Here is a 14158-nt window from a genome sequence, read left to right as displayed (position 1 = left end):
ATTGGCTCCTGTGGCGTGAGGTCGGGGGCGGGGCTCCGTAAGCGGAAGTAGGGCAAAAGTCACCGTGCAGTGAGTGAGTTTTTATAAGATCCGAGGATATTTAGACCGATAGATCCCGAGAATCTGGCGCTGTGATCTACAAACAGATTATCTGAATTATCATATAATCTAAAGATGTCTTTGACGTTTGATGGGAGAGTTGTGCTCGTGACAGGAGCCGGAGGAGGTCAGTTTGGTTTTATTCTTCATCACTGTCAGTGTTTGTGTAAATATTGAAGATGCAATATAACTGTGAGCAACATCTTTAAACGTTGTTATTTTCTATGATTGCTCGTTATTATGAGGACAGTGAGTTGTGTGAAATGCGCTGACCTTTGCTGTGTTGATCAAAGTACAAAGAGCAGATGAAACACAAAAACACTTACATAACATCATTAAATCAAGCAGCACTTTTAGAGAAGCCACGAGTTCTGTGCAGGGGTCCTGATGTCACGAATGTTGTTTTGTGTATTTCTCAGGTTTGGGGAGGGAATACGCGCTGGCGTTTGGAGAGCGGGGTGCAGCGGTCATCGGTGAGAAAAACAACACACGCACGCGCACACACAGCAGGTTGTTCATCTCCATTTGATTGTGATCGCAGCTTCTGTTGTCACGCAGTCAATGATTTGGGAGGAGACATTAAAGGAGGTGGCAAGAGCTCCGCGGCGGCTGATCGGGTGGTCGAGGAAATCAAAGCTAAAGGAGGAAAAGCGGTGGCCAACTACGGTACGTGACGTCATCAGGACTGGGTTCAGGGTTTATGTGAGAGTTAAAACATTGGCATTGACACATACAGCTGAATATTCAATTCAGTTTTATTTATATTGCCCTTTTCACAATTGTTTAATTGTTTACAAAGCAGCTTCACATGAATAAAAACAGAAAAATCATAGGACAACAAAGTAGAAAGTACAGCGGCTAAGATTAATCTGTATGTACCCAAGGAGTCTATATTATAAAAATGTATGTGAATTAAAAGTTTGAATAATTTAAAATAAAAGTTTAAGAAGCGATTGGTTGTCGCTGGGTGATCCATTAAAAAAGAAAATGATATACTTTAAGATTTAAAGGGAAGAGCTCAGTGGTCGTCGTTGGTCAGACAGCGACTATATCATCTCATGACTGAAGGATGTCCTCTTGATTTTTATCATATTTGGATGTTTTAAATGTTTTCTTTTTAAAATTCAATGGCAGTCCAATGAAATGAAGCATAATTAATTTAAAGATGATTACTGGTATGCTCATTTTATCTACACAGATTCAGTAGAAGATGGCGAGAAGCTCATTCAGACAGCTTTGGATGCGTTTGGGCGAATAGGTGCTGTTTTTAATCCTCATGAATATTTCCACATTATTTTGGATTTTAGGATATTGATAATATGTTAAAGGGTTGTGAGGACTGCAGTCAACAAAGTTTGTTTGTTTGTTTGTTTGTTTTCTTTTAGATATTGTAATAAACAATGCTGGGTAAGTTCTGAATGTCATCTAGATGTTTTTGGAGGAGCTGTGATCTCATGAGAAGATGAACTTACTTTAATTGTCTTGTGTTTTGTTAAGGATTCTGCGCGATCGGTCATTCGGCAGAACCAGCGATCTGGATTGGGGTACGTAAACGGAGCAGAATCATATACGTGTCACATCTGATGTCACATCACACGAGTCACGTGAGCGTTTCTCCCATCAGATCTGATTCATCGAGTTCATCTGAGAGGATCTTTCCTGGTCACACGAGCTGCCTGGAATCACATGAAGAACCAGAAGTTCGGGAGGTACCCAATCTGTAGTGATTTTAGGAGAGATTTGATCCGTCAAAGAAGTTTGCTGTCTGAAACTCAAAGCTGTTTTCAGTCCTCTGTAAATCCTTCAAATCTGATCTTCAAGAAACTGACTAGAACAGTTTGTGTCTTGTCATTTTACTGGCTGTTGTAGTTGGGTGATATTGTGTCTCTTTACAGAATCATCATGACATCATCAGCAGCTGGTATCTATGGTAACTTTGGACAGGCGAACTACAGCGCCGCTAAGCTGGGTGCACTTGGCCTGTCGAACACGCTGGCCATCGAGGGCCAGAAATACAACATCCACTGTAACACGATCGCTCCGACCGCAGGATCTCGCCTCACGCAGACCGTCATGCCTCCTGGTACGTGAAGCATCAGCAGCAGAATCATGAACGTTCATATGCACACAAACACGACGCCTTTGAAGGTGATGTTCATTTAATGAGAATTATGATTTTACCTCACTTTGTGTTTGTTTAGATCTCTTAGAGTCGTTGAAAGCTGAATACGTGGCTCCGCTCGTCCTCTGGTTGTGTCACGAGGACTGTCAGGAGAACGGGAGTCTTTTCGAGGTGTGTAGAATAATTTCCCATCATTTAAAGCTTATATGACTTTTATAGATCATCTGCTGTTTGTCTTTCTTTAGGTTGGAGCCGGGTGGATCGGTAAATGTAAGTCCTGCTCTCTTAAGAATCTGATCTCTGTGGGAGAAGTTCACCAACAGAAATAAACTCGTGAATCACTGATGCATATATAACAGAATACATTACATATGTTAAAGACGATCGTAAGCAACCCCCTAGAAACCTGATGGAGTGTTTTGCACCCTTTATAAGATCCAGTTAGTTAGATCTATTATGGTCAATCCTGTATAAATCATTATAAATACGTTTATACAGTACGGTGGGAGAGGAGTCTGGGCCGAATCGTACGACAGAAGAATCTGAGCATGACGCCAGAGGCCGTACGAGATACGTGGGATGAAATCTGTGACTTCACCGATGCCGGCAAACCTTCCAGCATTCAGGGTAACCGGCTAGAGAAGATCTGTCCTCAGTTCAGCTGTTTGCACACAATGGTCTGGTTTCACAGATAAGGCTTAGCTAAAGCCAGGACTGGGCCTTAGTAAATTAAACATGCCTTGGAAAAGATGTTACTGATGTGTATCTTGAGACAAATCAATGGCACTGGCATATTTTAAAGGGGACATATCATGAAAATCGGACTTTTCCATGTTTAAAGGCTCTCTAAGCGAATCTGCGAGACGTTAGTTATTGTTGACGTTTGAACTGTTTTCAAACAGACGGAGCGTAGCTAACTCCTCCCCCTCCCTTCCGTGCTTTCATGAACGCGACAAACCCCCACCCCCAAATCCTTTTTGTCGCTTATTGGCTGGAATACTTTGTTTTGTTTTGTTGTGCTAGGTTTGGCCACTTGTTGATATTGCCGTTTGTGAAGCCTGGGCTGTCTACAGAGATCGTGTTTTTTTACAGTTTGATCAGCTGACAGGCAGCAAGCAGATAGTGAGGAGATGTTTCCGGTATGTAACAAAAAATGTTTTATGGTCTAAAACGCGTCAGTTCGCTTAGAGCACCTTTAAGTGCTATAATTGGGTCCCCAGTGCTTCTGTCAACCTAGAAAATGTGAAAAAGATCAACCCAGTAACTTAGTTTTGGTAAACCATTCTCCGCAAGCATGTGCAAAATAGGTCATTAAAATTTGTCTCCCCTTGTGATGTCAGAAGGGAACTTATGTTTAAGGACACCCAAAAACAGCACATTTTTGCTCACACCTACAAAGTGTCAATTTTAACATGTTATAATAAATGATATTTTGAGCTAAAACTTCACACACATACTCTGAGGACACCAGAGATTTATTTGACATCTTAAAGTCTTGTGAGATGTCCCCTTTAACATCTGTCAGTGCAAGTTTTTTTCAGTTGAGAGCGCTCTAACTATGTCTTAGTCTAGGACTAGATTTAAGCCTTGTCTGTAAGACCAGGTCAATAGAGCTCATCAATAAAATAATGATTCAGGTTTATTAAGAGCAGTCTATGATTGTCTGTTAATGAAGAGTCACTGCAGACGCTGGTGGACGTTCTGTCAAGAGTCGACACTGAAGATGGAATTAAAGCCAATCCCACCAGCACTGCGGTCCGGATCAATCCTGTGAGCATCATATATACACAGACACACACACACACACGCAGATAGACAATAATCATGTTTCATAATAAATCTCATGCTTTCACAGTCAGATGCTGTTGGCCGATCTCTATCAGAGATGAGCTTTACGTACACACACATGAACACGATCCTGTATGCTCTGGGGGTGGGCATGTCTACTAAAGACCCCGATCACCTTAAATTCCTCTTTGAGGGTCATGAGGACTTCAGCTGTCTGCCCACGTTCGGAGTGATCCCGGCCCAGGGCTCCATGATGGGACTGGGCAGCGTTCCAGGACTCGACATCGATTTCACCAGGGTGGGCGACTCGCTATTCCTAATAAAAAAATCGTTTTTCCTGTGGAGTTGTTTTCTTAAATGTTTTCTCATTATTGGTTGTGCAGCTGCTGCATGGTGAACAATACCTGGAGCTGTTTAAACCTCTGCCTACTTCAGGTCAAACATTCAACACAATCTCACTTCAGCTCACGTGACTTTATTAACCTGCGCTTCATTAACAGCTTCACTTCATTCACAGGGACTCTGACGTCAAAGACGACGGTTGCAGATGTTTTGGATAAAGGATCCGGCATGATTATTCTGCTGGACGGTGAGTGTTATTCATTCACCAATATATTCATAGACTTCTGAAAGGTCACAGATGTACATAATAATAAAAGATACGAGATGAACCGTAAGATTCAGTGGTAATGTCATCACATTTGTATGGTCACAGTTCATACGTACAGCGGACAGGACCTGGTGTGTTATAATCAGTTCTCGGTGTTTATCGTGGGAGCCGGAGGATTCGGGGGGAAACGGACGTCAGAACGGGCTGTGGTGAATAACGCCAACTCTCTCAAACATACTTCAGCTCATCTGTTCTCATAGCGGTTTATTTTTCACTAAATGCTTTTATTTTATCCAGGCTACAGCTCCTCCTCCCAACAGACCACCAGACGCTGTGACAGTAGACAAAACCTCCAAAGATCAAGTATAATTTTCATTTTGTTGAAATATAACAGTTAGAATTATTTATCAGATTTTGATGCTTTTAAAAAACTTGAGTTGCACTGGATTAAAACAGAAATATTAAAGGGACACTCCACTTTTTTTGAATATATGCTCATTTTCCAGCTCCTCTAGAATTAAACATTTGATTCTTACCGTTTTGAAATCCATTCAGCTGATCTCTGGTCTGGCGGTAGCACTTTTAGCATAGCTTAGCACAATCCATTGAATCTGATTAGACCAGTGGTTCTTAACGTTATTCCTGGAGGCCCACTGCTCTACACATTTTGTATGTCTCCCTTATTTAACACACCTGATTCAAATCATCAGCTCATTAGTAGAGATCTCCATGAACTGAACTGAGTCTGTCAGATAAAAGAGACATACAAAATGTGCAGAGCATTGGGCATCCAGGAAAAGTTAAGAACCACTGGATTAGATCATTAGCATCATGCTAAAAAATAACCAAAGAGTTTCGCTATTTTTCCTACCGATGGAAAATTAAAAGTTGTGATTTTCTAGGCAGATATGGTTAGGACTATTCTCTCAAACTGGCGTAATAATCAAGGACTTTGCTGATGTAACATGGCTGCAGAAGGCACAATGATATTACGCAGCGCATGAAAATAGTCCCCTTAGTATCTTTCAATAGCTGGGGAATATTTTCGAGCACTATGTCATATCATTGCATTGTTACTACAGAAGAGTCAAGTTTTAAATAGGAAAAATATTGAACCTCATTGTTTATTTTTGAGCGCGATGCTAATGGTCTAATCAGATTCAATGGATTGGGCTAAGCTATGCTAAAAGTGCTAGCGCCAGACCCGGAGATCAGCTGAATGGATTCCAAAAGTCAAATGTTTAACTCTAGGGGAGCTGAATATTTTCAATAAAAGTGGAGTGTCCCTTTAAGCTATAAGACCGAGTGAGTGTAATGTTGAGCGTTTGATTCAGGCAGCGCTGTACAGACTGAGCGGCGACTGGAATCCGCTTCACATCGATCCCAGCTTTGCTGCCATGGGAGGTACGAGACCTTCACCATCTTTCTCTTCTGATTCCTTTCTGTTGATTTTGCTGAATAATGCTTTTGAAACGGCACCCAGGGTTTAAAGCTCCCATTCTTCACGGCCTCTGTTCATTCGGCTTTGCCACCCGGCACGTTCTGAAGCAGTATGCAGAAAATGACGTTTCCAGATTCAAATCCATCAAGGTAAAGCATGGACGACAACAAGGAAACCCATTCAATTATATCAAACATCCCATAATCATCACATTCTGTCTGTTGTCACACAGGTCCGCTTCGTGAAGCCCGTGTATCCGGGACAATCTCTGCAGACTGAAATGTGGAAAGAAGGAAACAGGATTCACATTCAGTGTAAGGTGAGGAAACATCTCCCAGAATGCCCCTGGGCCAGGCCAGTTTTATATTTAATATAGTCATGGTGTGATGGTTCAGTTATGGTACAGCCAGCTGCAGAATGGTGATGCAGTGATTTGTTTTGGCTTTCTAGGTCAAGGAAACAGGAGGCGTTGTGCTGTCTGGAGCGTACATAGATTTACACGCAGGCTCATCCGTCAGCCGCGGGCCGCCGGAGGCACGTTTACTAACAATTAACACCAATCTCATACATCGTGGAAACGGTTACACTGGTTTATATGAAAATCTTTGCATTCATGTAGAAGGAAGAACTTCAGAGTGATCTGGTGTTTGCAGAGATCGAACGCAGGATCAAAGACGTCGGTGGTGAGCTGGTGAAGAAGGTCAATGCTGTGTTCGGGTGGGAAATCACTAAAGATGGAGAAACAGTCAGACAGTGGAGTAAGTGACGCCAGGTTATACGGCACAAACAAACGGTTACACGATTATCACATCAGTAATAGAGAGTCAGAAATACTCCAGTATAATAGATTGAAATGTTTGTAAATGGATAAAAATCATTAGTGGATTCCCATCTGATGCTTGATTTATTTCAGCTATGGATCTAAAGTCAGGACGTGGAGATCTTCACAGAGAAGCTTACAAGGGAAAAACTGATGTGACCTTCACTGTGCCTGATGAGATCTTCATGGAGGTGGTGAAGGGGAAACTCAACCCTCAGAAGGTACAGATGAAACCACACACACACACACACACACACACACACGATGAATCCAGTTACACACATCAGCAAGCTTTTCTTGGCTTTGTTTCTATGAAGGCGTTTTTCGCTGGCAAGCTGAAAATCCGAGGGAATATAATGTTGAGCCAGAAGCTGGAGATGATCCTGAAGGACTACGCCAAGCTGTGAAGATCTGTCTGAGAAACACTCAGGAGTTTAAGGTTTAAAGAAATCAAAACATATTCGAAAAGGATCCTGATAGTTTTCTTTCTACATAATTAATGATTAGATTTCAGTTTATCTCATAATTCTCTCTTTTATTCAGATTTAAGGTGTAGATCTGGATTTTGTATATTCAGATGTTTAATATCAAACTTGTACATTAATTGTAATGTTGTGAACGCTAACGGTTAGTGCTGCATAACAATTAATCGCAACTAATCGTTTGGAGAAAACTCAAATAATAATTAAAAATATTTACATGGGTATATACATTTGTGTGTGTATATATATATATATATATATAAGTATATACATGTATGTGTGTGTATTTATATTCACAATTATTATACACACACGAGATACATAAACAAAAAGTTATTCTGCAAACGATTAGTTGTGATTAATCTTTATGCAACACTACTAACGGTGTAATTTGCTAAACCTGCACAAGCTGTTCATTTCTAACAAACTTGTAGTAAAAAACGACAAAATATGAGAATGTTGTAGCATTAAATGGATTTATTTTGTCATGATGTATTTTGCACAGAATCTTTCTTGTCGTTATAAAATTAGACTGATTTGAGTATATTCACATTTGAGGTCAAAGGGCAGGAAGCGTGATGGACTACTACACATCATAACTACAGCTTCATCCTTATTTCACTTCAGAAAGAGCTTTGAGATCACCTTCATCAGCTAAAAATCTCACATGAGAAACAAAAGTCAAGAGTTTGTGCATTGGCAGGAGGTAAAAAAAAAATAACAAAAACAAAACCAAAACCCTAGACAATATTTCTAAAACCCAAAATCTGCCTTAATGATTATAAATAGTTGTCATAATTTTATACAGATCATTTCATCAAGCTCATTTCTTAAGTGACATATTTACATTGCAGAATAAAAGGAGCTGTAATCTTTAATCCAGTTGTTCATTCTGATATCAAGCTTATATGAACATATTTACACTCTTTAAACTCTCCTACACTTGTGATTCATTCACCTGTACTAGTTAACCTGTGTGACTGATCTCAACCGATCCTCAGACTGAGTAATCATCAGTAGAGATCAGACACACAGGATTTATTTGTACATTGATTCATCTGTGGAATGATATTCCAGCTAAAAACACAAAAACAAAGTGCTTCATTAACATCAAAATGATTGAACAACAGGTACACGTTGTACATACGGACGGGCGAGATCAGCTCCTCTTTACCCCGCTGGTTTAATACCTAACGGTAACGCTTCAGTACCTGCGTGTTAATGGGGCTGTGGAGACTAAATACTGCTTATTGTAGTACTATACAGTACCCGTCCAATCTTCTTACAACACATTAACTACCACATGTAGTTTAACTTCTGCAACTTAAACCAGTGCACAATAATCTGTTTAACCAGCGAGCTGAGATCCAGGTACATTATGGATATTAGGTAGAAATATAAGGACACTTATATCACTAATTCAATCTAGAGCACAATCACAACATTGCTTAGCAACTGTTTGGCTAGTTAAGGCTTTACTGATCTATATATGTATGTATATGATGGGTTAGCTTGCTGTGTATCCCAACGAAATGTGCTTCAGTAAGTATACCATCCCGACGTGGGATAAACCAGGGCCGAGATCAAAGAAACCGATTCCCTGTATTATTAGGGGAGAGGGAAAGAATTGGAGCAGTGATGTCCGCGTCTCTCGTATTGCTTCTCTTACCGTGTGCAAAGATAAAGAATGTGCTACGTTATAAACTTCACATCAGTTTAGACGCTGCCGGCGCCGTTCGGCAGGACTCGCATCTTCATGGTACCGTCCGCCCCGCAGGAGAAGAGGTGATTGGCCGGACCCGTTTCGATCTGCATGACGCCTGTGCCGAGGTTGCGGAAGAGGGACTGGCGGGCGTGTTCGTTGCTGAAAGTGTGTAACAGGCTCTGGGTAGACATGCTCCACACCTGAAAGATTCACAAACAACGTCACAATATTATGAACATCATCCAAACAAACATTTGGTCTACTTCTGTGTCTGTATTAATATTTCATCTTATTTAAGGTGTGCGTGTTAGACTTTAGATTTACATAAGATTTCTGGTTAGCTCCAGATGGTTGTTTACACAACGTTTTCATTAAACATTTATCTTGTGCACAAACTACAATTCACAAAGCGCCGCCCATCAGATGTCAAGGTGTCGTACCTTGATGTTTCCCTCAGCCGATCCGCTGATGAACCGTCCCTCGGTGGAGTCCACGGCCAGGGCTTTGACGGGCGAGTCGTGGGCCTGGAAACTCTGCCTCTGGATCTTCTGACTGAGGTCCAGGACACTGATCCAACCCCTCCGGCCTCCGCTGATCAACAGCTGCTGTTTGGAGGCTAAAGCCAGAACGGTAGCGCCGGACTCGTGACAGCTGAACGCTGGAATCACACGCAGAGTTGAGTTGGATTCATTCATTCGTTCAGATGTGTGTGTTTGTTGAACAGCATGTATATATGACTTACCCTGAACCAAACTATTGGCTGGTGTGACCAGTGTGTCCCACAGGCAAACGTTTCTGACGAGAGAAGAAAGAAAACACGTTCTTCATGATCTATCTAAGCAAGGATTTTACTAAAGTGTGCGTTTGTAGGCCGTACCTGTTGTCTGTCGACAGGCCTGCTGTGGCGATGAGAGATGATGATCCCACAAAAACAAAATCATTGGCAGTTTTATGACACTGAAGCGTCTAGATAAAAACACAAAACGCACAAACATTACACATCTGTCTGGAGATCACATGATGTTCATTCTTCTCTATTGACTTCTGTAGTGCTCCAGTGATTTCTATCTTCATCGTTATGAAAGACAGCGGCTTTACAGCGTCTGCATTCTGGAGTGAAAAAGTGTTGGCCCCTTTCCTGATTTTTTTTATTGATCCAGATTTTGTATAATTCCTGATTTTTTATATTTCCTGATTTTTTGCACGTTTGTCATTTCTAATGTTTCAGATCATGAAACAAATTTAAATATTAATCAAAGATTACACAAGTAAAAACAACAAGCAGTTTTTAAAATTAAGCTTTTTATTATGAAGGGAAAACTAAATTCAAAACTACATGGCCATGTGTGAAAAAGTGTTTAATTCTGCTGTCTACCAAAAAATCCTAAATGACAATATCTGGCCATCTGTTTGTGACCTCAAGCTAAAGCAAACTTGGGTTCTGCAGCAGGACAATCATCCAAAACACACCAGCAAGTCCACCTCTGAATGGCTGAAGAAAAACTAAATGAAGACTTTGGAGTGGCCTAGTCTAAGTCCTGAACTCAATCCTATTGAGATACTGTGGCATGACCTTAAAAGGCAGCAAAATACCTCTAATGTGGCTGAATTACAACAATTCTGCCAAGATGAGCGAACCACAGCGCTGTAACAGACTCAATGCAAGTTAGCAAAAAATGCTTGATTGCAGTTATTGCTGCCAAGGGCGGCCCAACCAGTTATTAGGTTTAGGAGGCAAACCCTTTTTCACACAGGGTCATGTGGGTTTGGATTTTGTTTGCCTTTCATAAGAAAAACCTTCATTTAAAAACTGCATGTTGTGTTTACTGGTGTTAACTTTGATTAATATTGAAATCATCTCTGAGACAGTATGACAAACATGCAAAAAAAATTAGAAGGGGGCCAACACTTTTGCACATCAAGGTATATCTGTAACATCTAAACTGTCCTTATATACACCAGTACATCACATTAGTATCAGCAAGTGCCAAACAAAATCCCAATAGTCTGACTGTTAGGATAGACTCACTAATACAGCTTATAATGTATATATGAAGAACTGCAAACATGAGAAGAGAAAACCACAGATTTACCAGAAATGGTTTGGGTGTGATTCCACTGGTGCTGGTCTGCCAGAGACTCAGAGCTCCATCTGCATCCACAATCCCAAACTACAGAAACACACAAACGAACAATTCTTTAACACAAAACACACAAAACTACAGAAACACAAAACAGCTCTTCAACAATCCAAACCGACCTTGTTACCCTGGTAATTGAAGCGTATTCTTGTGACTCTGGGGTTTCCAGGACTTCTGAAGCAGGTGATCTGCTGTGAATGTCCCCATTCAAACATCCGCACACTTCCATCCTGAGCTCCGGTTAAATCTACACAGACAGAGAAGAAGAGATCTTACACTGGGAAAAAATCCTTGTTGCACTTACATATCTTCAATTTAAACAACCTTAAATCATTTCAACTTTTTTCACTAGTGAGAGGTGGTATTAAAAAATAAAGTTGAATGGGCTTAAGTTTTGTTTTTTAATTTATAGCAACTTCTAACAGGTCAAAAAAGTTGAAATGCCTTATTAATTCAAGTTAACATTTAAGTGATTTTTTACAGTGTAGTGAAGGGCTGGTCAACAGAATAATGAGAGAGTATCTGTGCAGATTTATTGGATGAGGATCACTGACAGTATAAGAGCGTAAAGGACTTACAGTATGGGAGGGTGGGGTGCGATGCCATCCGTCTCACATTATTAATGTTTCGTTTGATCAGCTGCATTGAGGAAAAAAAGAGCAGAATATTCAAACTCAACTCAGTTTTCAGAAGCATCTGGGACACAAAAGACGTGTCTGCATCTGCACATCTCACCACGGCCGCTCCTCTGCCCGTCTGCAGGCTGCCTAACCAGGGCATGTTGATGGGCGTCCCGGGGCTGCTGTGCGTGTACGGCGTGGCGCCATGTAACGTGCCAAACTCATCGCGTGCGTGTACCACCAGGAAATCATCATTCCTGTCAAAAAGCATAAAGTTGTGATCGAAGGGATAAATGGAGACTTGAGACGAGCTCTGTAAAACAAATATCTCACCCTTTGACCTCCATCTCCGCCTCCTCATCAATCCACGTCATTATCTGAGTGGCGAGGATGGAGGAGACGTCCAGCTCGTGGATCTCGTGAGTGGAGGCGATCACTAAGCAGTTACGATTGGCCTAGAAAACAGCAAGATGTTGATGAGATATCAGCACATCCAAAGGCAGGCGTAAGAAGAGCAGGCAGATCGTTCGGTGCACCTTATTGATGGCGAATGCAGTGATGAGGTCAGGCTCCTTGTGGATGATGCGAGCTTTGGCACCTGGACTGCCCAGATCCGTTTCAATCTGCGTGAGAAACAAGACCTCGCTGTGACATCACAAACACTAAGATCTATTGAATGCTGCTTAATCAATAGCACACAGTGTCGACACAGAGGTGAGGTGTAGGGTGTTATTTATCCAGAACCGAGCCAATGGTGAAACATTTAACATCAGTTAATCGAGAGGTTGTGAGCAAAAGATACCTGATGTTGATTGGGCTCCGCCGGCACAGAGTCCTGATTTAAGATTAATGATGAAACGTGCAGGACAATCACACACACAGCACAAATCACAATTAGATGGTTATCAAATTACAACCCAACACAAGAATTACATGACATGCATTCATTATTAACACCGACAGTTAGAGACAACAAAACAAACCGAGTTCAGTTTGCTCACGTGAGGTTATTTCAGGTGTTATAAAGGAAAGCAACATCTCTCTCGACAAGCCATGAAAGCACAAATACCTCACTGCGATCTTGTTTTTTAGTGAAGATGTTTCGTATGAAGGTTTCCTGAACGTCTTCCTGTTTGACCAGGAACTGCCACAGTCGTCTGACGGGCAGGGCAGAACGTCTGCAAGACCTAACACCAAAACATTAACACAATTACTTCAGGACATCACAAACAACACACATTCACAAATTACACACACACACACACATCTTTATATCAATCTTTACTTGAAAGGTGTGTTGGCAGGTTCGAGCAGGGCTTTGTGCCGCAGGAGCGCCGGTCCAGACGACACGCTCTCGTCGTGGAGCTCTGTGGAGATGTAATTTGATGGAGGACCTCCGAAAATCTCCAACCTTTGCAGCAACAACTGCTCCCATCGCTGCAGGGTCTTCAGGGCCGAGTGGCACAGCGGTGAACACACAGGCAGATCTAACACAAACACACATACGTTTAACACACGCTTATACATTATACTGCATGTGCTCGCATCTATATACAGATTCTTTAATCCAAAGTAACAGCTCACAGATGTAAAAATGCCTAGTTGGTTAGTTAGTTGTATTTTAAAGTTGATTGTGGTTACCTAACAGGTCATGACCGGCCATCGGGTAGAAGCTCTTGAGGTTCAACATAACCTTCTGAACCATAGCCAGTCGCATCAAACACCAGCTGCACGTGAACAACATGACATCATGGTTTCTTTGGTTTCTGACAGCACACACACACGCGGTTCATTATATGACACACACCTGTATGAGTTATTGTTGACATGTTCATCTAGTTGAGAGTTAGCATCAAAAAAATCTCCCTCTTCATCTTCCTCATCTTCACTGCCTTGGCTTTCTTCAGAATCATATTCCACTCGGCTGTCAGACGGAGGCAGGTACGGCTTCAGGGAACAACACACGTAAATGACACACACATATCGAAACAGATGAAAAAACAAACACAAAATAAGCAGAAACCTTTGCGATTAAGTAATCCCAGATGCTGAGCTCAGGTGGAATGAAGCGCTCTCTAAAGACAGATGTTGCCTGCTCCGTCACGGGTCTGGGACTGAGAGGACTGTCGGGAATATCTCTGGAGTTACTCGATGAGGAATGAAGCCTGGAACGCCTCTGCTTAAGTTCTGAATCTTACACACAGACACATAATTTTAACTAATGTGAGACATGAAACATGTATGATGATGTGCAAAGTTCATAGCATAAATTTCATTGTAGAGGCACATGAGGTCGGTGGGATCCACTAAACACAAATCTGTAGTTTACT

The 14158-nt window shown here is 41.5% G+C and overlaps 2 protein-coding genes across 2 annotated transcripts in view; one reads left to right on the top strand and one right to left on the bottom strand.

Annotated features, from left to right (window-relative positions):
- Positions 1-87: 87 nt before the first annotated feature.
- hsd17b4 (hydroxysteroid (17-beta) dehydrogenase 4) lies at positions 88-7853 on the top strand. The gene is made up of 24 exons (XM_065248057.2): positions 88-226; positions 519-572; positions 658-765; positions 1298-1357; positions 1485-1506; positions 1597-1643; positions 1724-1808; positions 1995-2182; positions 2301-2392; positions 2467-2491; positions 2720-2848; positions 3897-3991; positions 4077-4307; positions 4393-4444; positions 4527-4598; positions 4725-4828; positions 4917-4982; positions 5954-6023; positions 6103-6209; positions 6293-6379; positions 6511-6594; positions 6680-6818; positions 6974-7101; positions 7198-7853. Exons 1-24 carry the CDS (start codon positions 175-177, stop codon positions 7285-7287), a joined length of 2187 nt encoding a protein of 728 aa, XP_065104129.1. The 5' UTR covers positions 88-174; the 3' UTR covers positions 7288-7853.
- LOC135751996 (dmX-like protein 1) overlaps positions 7820-14158 on the bottom strand; it is a 24324-nt gene continuing 17985 nt past the window's right edge. Inside the window, exons 30-45 of the mRNA XM_065270300.2 lie at positions 13852-14021; positions 13636-13775; positions 13470-13555; positions 13114-13315; positions 12898-13015; positions 12631-12663; positions 12365-12451; positions 12162-12283; positions 11944-12085; positions 11787-11847; positions 11328-11455; positions 11161-11238; positions 9945-10033; positions 9810-9862; positions 9508-9725; positions 7820-9267 (exon numbers count right to left, since the gene is read on the bottom strand). Of these exons, the coding sequence (XP_065126372.2) occupies positions 9079-9267; positions 9508-9725; positions 9810-9862; positions 9945-10033; positions 11161-11238; positions 11328-11455; positions 11787-11847; positions 11944-12085; positions 12162-12283; positions 12365-12451; positions 12631-12663; positions 12898-13015; positions 13114-13315; positions 13470-13555; positions 13636-13775; positions 13852-14021 (1916 nt within the window). The 3' untranslated portion in view covers positions 7820-9078. The remainder of the gene's footprint in view (positions 9268-9507; positions 9726-9809; positions 9863-9944; positions 10034-11160; positions 11239-11327; positions 11456-11786; positions 11848-11943; positions 12086-12161; positions 12284-12364; positions 12452-12630; positions 12664-12897; positions 13016-13113; positions 13316-13469; positions 13556-13635; positions 13776-13851; positions 14022-14158) is intronic.

This window comes from Paramisgurnus dabryanus, chromosome 11, assembly GCF_030506205.2.
Source record: "Paramisgurnus dabryanus chromosome 11, PD_genome_1.1, whole genome shotgun sequence".
In the NCBI taxonomy this organism is placed as follows: Eukaryota; Metazoa; Chordata; class Actinopteri; order Cypriniformes; family Cobitidae; genus Paramisgurnus; species Paramisgurnus dabryanus.
Note: the sequence above shows the minus strand (reverse complement) of the source record. Positions and strands in the feature narration are given on the sequence as shown.